Genomic DNA, 12,498 nt, shown 5'->3' on the forward strand with positions numbered 1-12,498 from the left:
TTTTCTATCAAAAAGAAAGTATGTATGCATGTGCAGGGAGGGACATCAGCAAACAGGAACCACTTTGCCCAGAGGGAGTAACAAAATAATTACTTTGAGAATGTTTGTCTCAGGACAGTTTAACACACTAGGCTTATTTGATTTCTACAAACTCATTTCATTTAAAGGCACTTTATTAGTTTCATCCCCTTGACAGCTGATTGGTCAGTCCCAAAGATACTCAGCTGTGGTTGGCTGTTTGTTTTTCAGTGGTGGAACTTGTTTTACGATCTGATATTCAAGATATTCTAACTGCACCTTTAATTTTGACTTTAAAGAAATATCTTTTGAAGACCCTGAAGAAGTAAAATTTCTTTTCTAGCAAAGACTTTAAACACAGGAAGATAGAAATGTACCCCGGCCACCCTGGCCTATGTTGGACACCCAAGTCCCAAAAGTCTGTCACGCCCCTGCTATTTATGGCACAATTAAGTTTATTTCTGTCTTACATTAACTCTTTTTATTTATAGGTACAGTGTAAATATTTACGCAGGCGTGATCCTCAGTGGGATCAGTGAAATTATTCTGATTTTCTGTTTAGCAATAACATCTAGCCAAATAACTACATCACCCTAGCGCTTCAAAAACATGTGTTGAAATAAATTCCAAAACAAGTGTGGGTTGGCAGACATCTTTTGATCCACATGTTGGAGAATTTTTTGACATGTTGGAAAAATGTCTCCCCCCTCCTCCTCCTCCTCCTCCTCCTCCTCCTCGGTGTGTCGTCAGCACTGGTCGGCTCCCAGCAGCGGCGGCAGCAGCAGCAGCAGCCTCCTGAAGCGGGAGCTCCACCGGAGGGCTCAACAGTTCAACTCTGAGCGAGAGGAGAGGAGGACGGAGGCTCCCCACGAAGATGTGAAGATAAAAACACCGAGCTATAGACACGTCCAAGCAGCCCTGCACCGCGGGGGGAAGACATTTACACTGAATGCTCTCTTCAGCAGCAAAAAACTACAGATTTTATTTTTTGATTTTTTAATTTTTCGCATTTGTGCGCGAGCGCTATGGCAGTTCAGTTCACATCCGGGCCACAATGCCTTGACTCCATTATTGTCTAAAACCAGCGGAGAGGTTGATCAACCTTTTTATTCTCCTCTTCAAATCACACATTTTTACTACGAGCGGTGAAGACTGGAACCAGGACATGTCCAACCAAGGAGTTCGGCGGAACGGCCCGGTGAAGCTGCGATTAACAGGTAGCAAGCTACGCTTTAAATCCCCGAGTACATTCCCCCCCTCCACACACACACGCACACACTCGCTAGAAGGTTGCCGTCTACTTTCTGGTGGGATAGGTTCCCATGGGCCATGGAGTTGGCTAGCCGCCGGGTCCTTCTTGTGCTTTTTTACACATTATAAACTTTTGCAATGCATTTTCTGCATTTCATCTTAAGGTTTTCGTTCATACTGTTTAAAACTGTACAAACAGTCCATTAGTTTACAGTCAATGTGGATAATGTTGTTCTAGGAAATAGTCTGAGCCATTTGATTGTCACCACTAGCATTACCCTCAGTGTTGCTCTACTGTTTAGTTGTTAAACGCCCTGATAAAACGACTATATGTAATTTTATCTTGAGTAATTATTCAATCTGAACGTATCTATCTTTCAGTGTCAGAATGAGACTTAAATATCACTCTGTTATTCCCACAGACACAAAAAGTTGGCTAGCTGACGTTAGCCTAGCATTCCAGACAGACAGTTAGCTGTAGTAAAGCCTTTAAAGCAGAGCCCGTCTGGGCTGAGGCTGCAGACAGCTCCACAGGTCACAGGAGTTAGAGATTGAGCTTTTGTCAGCGTGTTATAACTGTGTACTAACAGATAGGTGCCTCCATGTAGAGATACATGAGCTATAGCAGGTCACAGTGAAACTGCATGCCTCTCTTTCTGTAAAGCACTCTTGAAGTTGTGTCTCTCGATGCAGAGTAGTTTTCTGTTTGGTCATCTCCCCCTGCTCCCCCTCTCATGTAAACACCAGAAAAGGTTTACATGAGAGCTCACTGTTTTGACTGGGAGAAGTGGCCGACAGCTGCCCCCTTTTTTTTTTCTTTTTTTCTTTTTTTTTTGATGCACATCCAGCATCTGACCTGAATCAAAGTCCACAGCGGTCTTTCCCCTCAGGAAAGGCCAAATTAAATATTTAAACTGGGGCTGTTTCTGATTGGAATAAGTGGAGACAACTAGGAGGGAGATTTGAACAAGATGGATTTAATGCTCTGGAGGTGCAGGAGCCAAGGGCATCAAGCCCTGAGCCCACAGCTTTATTTTCAGGCTTTGCTTCTTAAAAGAGAAGAGTTTATACATTATGTGCCAAGCATTGTTTAACTCGGCACGTTTACACGCACAGTTAAGTCGAGCTGGAGCTAGAGCTTGATTGGGCTACTGTCCCTGTATGCTTGCCCTATGAAAGTATATCCACGTCTGCTACAGTTGGTGGAGACAATTCTGTCTTAGAATAGCCTTAACAGTGTAGATTGTGCTCCAGTTTTGCACTGATGTGACACCGATCTGGATTAGAAAGCTGCTTTATCCACTGGCTAGCTTCACTGCCATTTGCTGCAGACAGTTCAGAGAGTATCCCAAACTCTGTCTCAGCACGTTTTGCGAGACAGACTGTGTCATGATCAGCTTTGGAAGTTACACTTTCCAAAGTAATCTGGATTACACGTTGGTTCTGCAATGTAAGTTATGTTTTATGTTTTTCTACAAATCTAGTATCGGAAATACTGTTGTTTTGCATCATATTCAGTAAAAGCATTATTATATGTGTTATTTATGTCCAGTCTTGTATATCAGTCTGTGCTCTGTTCTCCAGAGATTGGAGTCATTTCATGATCAAGAAAGTGAATTATTAAACCATCAGTGTGTCTCAAATCGCATACTTCCATACTGTGTACTCAAAATTTTCAAATTGAGTGTACTAAGCATACTACATACTCACTGGCTAAGTGCGCAAATTTTGAGGGTGAAATGCTGCCTCAAATCGCATACTGCCAAGCGCCGTACTTACCGGAAATGACAACATGATGTCCACCTCTTCTTCTTCGCATTTCCGCCAAATACCGCTACTATTTGCCCGCAAATTTTCAAAGCCTTTTCAGTAGTATATTAAACACAACTAATAACACGATCAAAATATCAAGATCTTACCATCTTTCATTGTAATTTCAATGCATTTCAATCGCGCTTTGCTACGCCGTAATCTGCGCCAACAACATCTCCTCCTCCTCCTACTGGCTGAAGATGTCCCTGTATGTATTGTTTATTTGTATTTATACCGTGCTGAGCAAACGGCCACAGCTCTCTTTCGCCATTGCTGCCAGAGGAGGAAACGAGTGCGTTGAGTGTCCACAGCTGCATACTCAAAATCCGGGCCGATTTGGGTAAATCATCCGGGTACTTTTGCATACTCATTTTTCGCATACTATACATACTGTTTTTCATTTTGACGCAGTATACTCAAAATTTTAAGTATTTGAGTATGGAAGTATGCCATGTGTGTATGTTTTAAAAGTTGAAATAATCAGCTGTCAGAGCACCAGGCTGCTGCTTTCTGACGCTGCTGACATTTTAAACCTGCTGTGAAATGACTGATGCTTGCTGATGACGTGTCCGTATCAGACATGTCACCTCATAAAACATTTCTGGACACCTTTCATGTGGAAATCCAAAGTCTGCAGCTGAAGATGAACCGCAGTGGTCCTGTGGAAGAATTTGAAGAATGTGAGTTTACTGTGGAGAAAGAAAAAACAAAAGCAGGACCTCGTAGAGCTGCTCTCCTCTCCGTGCTGAATGATACTGTACACCCCACCTGAGTGAATATCCGCAGCTTAAAGAACAGGAACATCACTCACTCACATCTCCTCATGCTTTTCCAACACCACTGTCTCTCTCTGGCTTTCTCGCGCTCTCTCTGAGTGGAAATAGTTCCAGCACTGCATGCAGTCACTCTTCAGGAGCGAATTTCTTTCCGAATTATGTAATATATTTTAGTGCTGTTTCATCCACATGTTCGGCCCCTGGAGAGGAAGCCGTATAGGAATGCAGCTGTGTTGTGGCTCACTTCTAGCAGAGACTTTTTACTACACACTTTCATTAAATGTTTCTTTGTTTAGCCCAGCACAGCTGTGTATACTGGGCTGATTAGATCGCTGCACAGGGAGTAATGGACCCGTCGAGCGCCTTTGCGACATCGTAGCTGCATGTTGTCATCTTATTCTGGTTGATTTTTGACACATAGCTGCCAATGAACTTGTTTCCAGGCAGGTTTTGAATGATGAGTTCCTTCATTTAAACAGGCCTGTAGCTGTTTGTGCTGCAGGCGACCCCCCCCGCCCCTTCTCCATTTGGACCAGATGTTACAGATGTTTGCCAGCTATTAAACTGGAAAAATATGGCAAGCAAGCTGCTAAAACTAACACTTGGGGCGAGAATTGCCCCTTGACTACATGGGACAGGTTTCTGTTCAACTCCACAGCTGATCGCTTTTCAAATCACGTGACACACAAACACTCAGGCTACACAGCGTCATACATTACATCACTGCTCCTCTACCATCATTCTTAAACTCTCCCATGTTGTAATTTGCACCACTTTTCGTGCAGCTTTAGATTTCATGACTCACTGCTGAACGCCAGACTGAGTATAATTGAGACTAAGCAGAAAAGAAGTTCAGTATTCCGTCTTTCCACTTTGAATACAATTTCTGCTGCGAAAGAGGCACAAAAGAATAATAAATGAGCTGAGAATTCCTTGATATTCTGTTTGGATTCAGATTCCTGACATTTATTGCCGTTTCTGTCTCTTCAGGGAGTTTACATGTGACTCGTCGAGCATATGGTTTGCTCATCTGAATTCTTTGGCGGTGCAGACCAGTGAAGAGAGCTATCTCAGTGGGATTCCCTCGAATTCTCCATTCGCATTCCCACCTCTCGTCTCTCTCTGAGTCACTCCTGTTCTTTCCGACTGTAAGCCTCTTCCCCCTCAGACCGAGTCCAAAGCATATTTCACTCCCACCCTCACCCAACAGGCTTCCTCCGCTTCGACTGATTCTTTTTTTTTAAATCTCTCTGTCATGTGTCTTTCTTTCCAGTTAATCAGCTGCTGTTGCAAATTAGCTGGATGTGATGGCTTTGCAGCAAACCTGCGCGCTTACACTTGATGAAATAGTTCCTGCTTCTCTCCCTTGTGAAGCCACTGGCAGCTGAGCGGACACAGACTCTGCTGTGGAATGAAACAGACTTATTTTAAAGATGCTGCAAAGACCCAGGGACCTCACACTGGCCCTCTGTGCTGCTCTAAGTGAAAGGCTTCAGTCTCCTGGTTTTCCTGCTCTGACTGTAGCTACAGACAGGGTCTTTGGATGCCAGATAATTGAAGAAGAAACCCCCACAGCTGGTCACAGATGGGGCTGTGGAGGCACAGGACCTGATGATCAAGACCGGTTTAATGTGGTCTGAGCGGCTCTTCATGTGGTCTCAGTCAGAGCTGCTTTTACAGAGTGGCTGTATGGAAGTGATTTGGGTTCATCTGGGTGTTCAGACAGGATATATTGTAAATACGCAGTGATTAGCTGCATGTGGTGAGCTGTTGACTGCACTGCGCGTACAATTTCAGCAACTTTTTCACCGTTTGTTCCCAAACAAGAAAGAAAAACTGAAGAAATCAGAAAGAGAACATATGGAGCAATTATTGCACATCATTTGTAAACATTTTCCTTCCTCCTGCAGCAAGCCGCCCATAAAGTTAAATTGTTCGATCAATTAATTGACTGGCTGGAGTTGGCCTTCCTGTTGCTTCAGCTGCTCTCAAATGAGAACAAAGACTTGTGCGGTTGCTCTACCCTCAACCGACGCCAGCAACGGCCCAGAGGAGACCAGATGTAGCCGTGAGAGAGAGGGCGGGCAGCCTCTTGAAGAGGAAGTGCCCCCCAGACCCCAACACTTGTCCAAACGCCACCCCTGACAGGTGGGGAGCAGAAACCCCCTTTTGAGGTTCCCCTGGAACAACAAAGCCAAGCATTGCTGTTACTCAGCAGGCGAGGAGCGTATTGTGTGTTGCCCGTGTCACTGGGTGGCTCACAGCTCAATCCTGTGACTGTATTATAACAGCGTGCCGTGGCTTTGATTAGTGGGCGGTGTGTGTGGTTTGGGGAGATGGGCTCTTCCTGCTGAGCAGAGCATCAACACTTCAGAGTGGTTGCTTTGTAACATTAACAACCGATAATATTTTCCTGTTTCCACACATCCTGTTTCATTTGGAGCCTGAGAGGGAGAGGAGGAATTACTCACAATGATCTCTGTTTTTACTCCACTGTCCCTCTGCATCAGGACTGCTGCACCCCTGGGGGGATTTCTGAAGTTGCAAAGGGTGTGTGTGGAAAAGATGTTACTCAAATAACACTTTACTCATGACTGTAAAACACAGTGTGTCTGCAGAGCAAGGTTATAATAGTTTTGGATTTGTCATTATAGTTTAGTTTTAGTTAGTTTTGACATTTTTTTCCATTACAGTTTAGTTTTAATTAGTTTTAGAGTAGGCATTCTAGTTTTTATTTTTGCAACAAGGCTTGGTTTTAGTTTAGTTTTAGTTTTTCATACCTTATTAACCGGGTGCAGGATTCAAAAAGGTCAGAGTAAATATTTTGTCATTCTGTTTATTTTCAAGTCCAACATAGTGCTCACTGCTCAGTCAATGCTGATACCCAAATGTTGGCTGCCGCCTTAAACACATGAAAATAATATAAACTTAGTATAAAAAATATAAACATAAATCTTATAAAATAATGTTGACATAAATTACATAAAAATAATATAAACATAAATTATAAAAAACAATATAATATGAGCTTGCTGCAGAGTTAGCGCTTCCACTTGAGCCTCATGTTTGCGTCAGAGAGGGACTGAAAATGGGTTAGAAGAACAGAAACTGGTGGATCAATCACTGACAGATTAAAAGTCTCAGCAGCAGCAGGGGATTTTGCTGTGTATAGTTTGATATCACCACTTTATCACATGCAGCTTAATAAAGAGAGTATCTGTGTTATAGAAAGCTAATGGGGCGCTGCATTCTTCCCCTGAGAGAGAATCCGTTTGGGAACTCATGCTCACATTTAGCTGCACAGACGTCTGCTGCTCTCATACCCCAAACATGTCAGCTGTACTCAAACGTAAAGATGGACTTTTCTCAGTCCTCATGTGGGCGTGAAGATCTGTGGAAGTGCACCTGAACTTGTCATCTTTTATTTCCATTTGTATGATTTATAGCCAGCTTGAGGCAAAGGTTAATTGTAGTTCATGAGGAATGTAAATAAGTATGGTGTATCTCACCCGGATGAGTCATACCAAGTACCGGGATCTATACTCCAGCTTACATTGGTTGTGTGCTTCTCATAGCGCTGTCAGAGTCTGTTTGGCTTTGCAGAATCCTGCAGGGTAGTTCAGATCTATAAACCTGGCTGTGCTGGTTAATGGGTCAGAACTGGATTAGCAATGAGGGGAACTCCAGTGAGAATTTGAATAATTTCTTTATCCTAAGGCTCTCCTTCTATCTCCTCCTGCCTGGATGATGCCTGCGCTGTTCTCCCGTCCTTGCTCCTCCATTTCTTGCTTTTCTCACAAATTACAGCTTCCTTTGAAGAAGTAAAAAGAGCTTGAGGGTGTTTATTTTAATCGGCAGCTGCTGCATGCACGTCCAGTGTCAAGTGTAGAGCCTCTTTAATTACAGAAGCCCTTAAATATTATCATGGCGATAGACCAATATGAGTTTTTTTGGGGGCCGATACCGATACAGATTATTAGTAGTCAAAGAAGCCGATAACCGATATTTGGAGCTGATATTCATTTGCAGTTCAAGTGAAAATATTGGGGTCAAAATTTTGAATAATACAAACTCCAAAACGTAACTCAGTTCTTATGCCTTTAGTGATACTCCGGGATGGAACAAGTTGGGTCCTATCACAAGGTTTAGGGCAGAAATTTCCCCTACAGCAGTGTTTTTGTGCAGCAGAAGCCCAGAGTGCTCGCACCAAACACCCCCTCCCTGCTCCTCTGCTGCTTTCCTCTGCACTCAGACGAGGCCAATTTTTACTTGACCAAAAACACAAATAAACAGACTCCCACCAAAAAAATCTGATATTGGTCTGCATTCACGCTTTATTTAGAGAATTTTCAGCGCGTTACTTTCACACAAAAACACTGCTAAATAAGGCTCTAGTTCTCAACCCAACTTGTTCCATCCCGGAGTATCACTTTAAGCGTATGTTTAATGAACAGCTCCCAGGCTCAGCAGCATATAGCTGTCTAAAGTTTTCTACGGTTAATAAAGTTTTCTAAAGTTTCAATGTAACTGCAATAAAACTGGGCTGAATTGAGTTTTTGCTGCCCTTTATTAGCATGCAATGTAGTTTCATTAATTGTCTGTTAAGTTTTCACATGACATTGGTTTTAAATGTTTGGACAATCTAGGGCTTCCATAGTGTAGACAGGGAGAATCTCCATGCAGAGAAGCATCAGCAAGCATAGCCTATACTGCATCTGCAGTATAGGCCAAAAACTCCATCTCCCCAGGGGTATTTTGTCTTTAAAACTGAATGTCTGCAGTTAAAATCATTTTGTATCCATTTTCAAGAAGAAGGAAAATGTATTTTTGTGTGTATTGATAAGAGGAGTATTTTTTGTGTGTGTGAAAGTTAAAATAGGTTCATAGGCAGTAAGATAGTCACAATACTAAATGCATTATCCTGTGAATGGGATTTTCCATTGATGTTAGCATTAAACTAATGGACTTTCGCTAACCGGAGCTAATTGGTTAAGAATCATTTAATATCTCTTTCTCTGTGTCTTTGTGTGTCTCATTTCACTGTTCTTTCTCGAAAGAAGTGTTAGCGATCTGCCGAGCTGGGCACCTGTGTTCAGGGAGGGCAGCATAGAGTTCATACAGTTTTTCTCTTCTGTCTCATTCGCACACACACATACTTCTACTGTGACAATTTCCATATTAATATTATCAGAAACCTTTATTCAAGTGGTTAACAGACACATCTGGAGGGACTGCTAGTGCCAGAGCTGCTGCTTATGTTTACGTAATTTTATTGGGCTCACAGGAACGTCATTAGTTGTTGTGATTTGTGGAGGACTGGGATGTTTCACACAACTTCGGGAGAGTCTGCTGCCTTAACTTACCTTTGAAACATAAACCTCCTCTCCAGAGTTACTTCACTTGTCAAAGTGGAGGAGGATCAGCTAAGCTGTGTGTGCGAGAGAGCATTGCATGCACAGCTTTGAATGCTGATTGGTTGTTACCTGAGAAATGGCTCTGCTTGTAACCAATCAGATGGTACTGTGGGACATGGGGTTCTTCCCCCATGTGATGCCTGTTCCTGTATTCTGGTGTATTTTAGGCACCAGTGATTCATAAAATAATCCTTTTGGGGATTCTGGTCCTTTATTCAAAGAGAGGAAAGGGTTATTTCCTCCTGCATTTGCTTGAAGGGATGTCTGATTTTCTTCACCCCCCAGGAGAGAGGCCAGGAGAGAGCAGTGGACAGGTTTGCATAAAGCCTCATTAGCTCTGATTCTGCGTGTGTGGATATTTGTCAGAGCTGGGCGATCACAGTGTTTCTCCCCAGCTGTCTGATGGAGGAGGGTAACCTGAGCATAATCTTTAGATGTGTCAGCTCTGCTTTAAACTTGGTTGGACACGGGTTGATAAGATTACGATGGTGGTCTCCAAAGTCTCAACTGTTGAGGGGGTGAGGGGGGGAGTCGCTTTGGTGCAAAACCCACAAGACGCCACCAGCTGACTCCAGGCGTCTGTCCGTGCCTCGGCCTGACGTTTGAGCCCTTTCAGTCCTCTCAGAAGACCGAAGCAGAGGGGAGATGTTTATATTCACACCGGATCACATTTCAAATGGCACCTTTGCTAGAGTAGAACAAATACACGGCAGGATTCCTGTGGAGCAGAGAAAGTCTGTCTGCGTATGTGCCCAAAAGAAAACGGGATATTTCAACACTTTGCTCCCTGATGCACTAACTCCTAAAGAATCCTAAACATGTGTGCAGGCACATCGTCAGCCCCTATCATCATCCTCTCTTTATGACTCTTCGCTCTGATTCTGATGTGAAGCGGCTTGGTATGAATGGTGGTTTGATCTGGAGGAAAGTCATTAAGAAACCTAAACTGGGAGCGGAGAACGTCCGGTGACTCAGCTCTCAGGAGATGACACAGAGCTGGAGGTGGTAGGAGTGTTGACATGTGGTCACATATTTGCTTTTTGGAGGCATTAATGAAGCACCTGCATCTGATGTACCAATCCTTGAAGCTTTAAGTCCACTCCAGTGATGAAGATTATTTATATCCTCCAGGGTTTTTTCTTTCATGTTGTTCTGCAACTGGATAAAATTATTGTCTTGATTTGTAACTTCTGTGAACCTCAGCCCAGGCTTGCTATGGTCACATGAAGTTTTTTATCCAAACACATGTTGCTTTTCTCAAGCTTCTACTTACATTTGAGATCAAGTTTGTAATTTAAAAACACTTTAAACAAGTATATAAAGGCTAAATTAAACCCTAATGATCAGATAAATGATGATGAAAATCAAACTGGTTGCAGTCGTATCCTCCAGACGTCGTAGTAGTAGTCGTTGGCTGTGCTGTGCTTTCTTCTAAGATTACAACATGATTACTGTCTTTATTCTTAGAAGCGTCCGAGGGCCCTCTCAGTCCAACATTTATTGGCAGGTTTCTGCAAATAACGGAGAAATATGGCGGAGTGGTAATGATGTAACACGGCTCCCAGATGAGGTTGTGAAATCATCCTCAGAAACTAAAAACTCCTCTGGATTAGAAGCAGCATTTCTGGCATTTAACACCGCCGTGTGGTGGTCCTCGAGTTTAGCTAAACAGGTTGGTGTTATCCACCCTGGCCTCTCCTCTCCTCTCCTCTCCTCCATTACATCAGAGCACAAAAAGGAGCCAAGAAGCCACTGGATTGAGCTCCAGTCCCAGCCGGCAGAGTGCAAGCTTGCAGAAGTCTGAGCTGTGATCCGCTCACTGTTTTGACTCCCCGCTGAAGGTGCTGTGGAACACTTTGGTTGCCTGGATGACTCTCTGTTCGGCACGTTGTCTCACACAGAGTGGAAACACAGAGTGATGTACTATGCAGGCGTAACAGGAATGCAACTAAAAATTGCCATTGTGGCATGGTTTCCCACTATTTGGAGCTGAAAATAGTCAGGGTGGACTCCTCTATTATGCAATTACAGTGGACTGTATCACGGAGGGAAAAGGTGACGTGAGATGGATGAAATGTTCTCACACTAAGAATGCTGCCAGCCTCTCTCCTCTCACGTGTGGATGTGCGTGGTGACTTTCCTCATGTAGTCAGGCAGGTTTCTGAAGAAGGAAGATAAGCTCTTCACTGGCCTCTGACTTTGGATTTGAACAGTTGTGTATCTTTGTTTAGAGACAGGTTTGGTCAGAAAGCTGTCTCTCTGTGTTTCTCATGGGTTGTCACTTTACTCAGACCTGTTACTTTCACTCCTTTGTGTTTTTATTAGACCTTTAAAGTGTGTAAGATCTATGGCTGCAGGTAGAAAACATTTCTGTTTTTGTCGTGATACAGAAGTTGTACCATCGATATGTTCGCTGACTGAAGAGTAGAGATGGGTACCTTTCACATTTGAAACGATACAGTACTGATACCCGGTACCTGGCAATCGGTACCAGTACTCAACAGTACCAATTTTCGGTACTTTTTTGTGTTTATGTGGTAAAAAATATCACTTTGTTTAATAATTAAAATGTATATTTTTTTAACTTAACATATTTATTCTTCAATATTTAAACTTGCAATGCTGTGTTCATGTCCAGCTTGGAAAATCGCCGACTCTTCCACTCTCTCACAGTCACAAGGATGCATTTAGGTACCTTAACATGATACCTTTTGATTCTACGTGAACCGGTACCTGGTACTTTTGACAGAATTCAATCGGTAGCTGTAAAAGTACCTAATTCGGTACCCATCTCTACTGAAGAGTAAATGATACAGCTTTTCTTATTTTAAAGTAAGTAAGTTTTATTTAGCATAACACCTTTCATAGAACGAAGTCACAAGGTGCTTCACAGAAAATATAGAATTTAAAATAAGATCATAACAACACAAAAAAAAATGAAAAAAGTAGTAAAATAGCAAGGTCTACAAACAATTAAAAAAACAAACATTATTTGTACAGTAAGGGTCAAAGGCCTGCTAATCTTTAAAAGTTTTTTAAAGATGACAACAGAGACAGCTGAATGGATATTTAGAGGAAGATTGCTCCACAAAGTAGGAGCTATCACTTCAAAGGCACGGTCTCCTTCAGTCTTTAGACGGGCTTGAGGGCTTGACAGCCAACAAGCCCTGGTCAGACTGGACTGATTGAAGATGGTGGATGGAGGACCCCATGAGGCCAGTGAAAAA

General features: G+C 42.8%; 1 protein-coding gene across 2 annotated transcripts in view; it reads left to right on the forward strand.

Moving 5' to 3' along the window:
* Window positions 1-779: 779 nt before the first annotated feature.
* smurf2 (SMAD specific E3 ubiquitin protein ligase 2) overlaps window positions 780-12,498 on the forward strand; it is a 59,225-nt gene continuing 47,506 nt past the window's right edge. Inside the window, exon 1 of one of the 2 annotated variants that reach the window (XM_074696471.1) lies at window positions 780-1,235. In XM_074696471.1, coding sequence (XP_074552572.1) covers window positions 1,184-1,235 — 52 coding nt within the window. In that variant the 5' untranslated portion in view covers window positions 780-1,183. The remainder of the gene's footprint in view (window positions 1,236-12,498) is intronic. The other variant, XM_074696472.1, reaches the window with a different exon arrangement.

Source organism: Halichoeres trimaculatus, unplaced genomic scaffold, assembly GCF_033239565.1.
Source record: "Halichoeres trimaculatus isolate MK-OKI-2021-1 unplaced genomic scaffold, fHalTri1.1 fHalTri1_scaffold_20, whole genome shotgun sequence".
Lineage (NCBI taxonomy): Eukaryota > Metazoa > Chordata > Actinopteri > Labriformes > Labridae > Halichoeres > Halichoeres trimaculatus.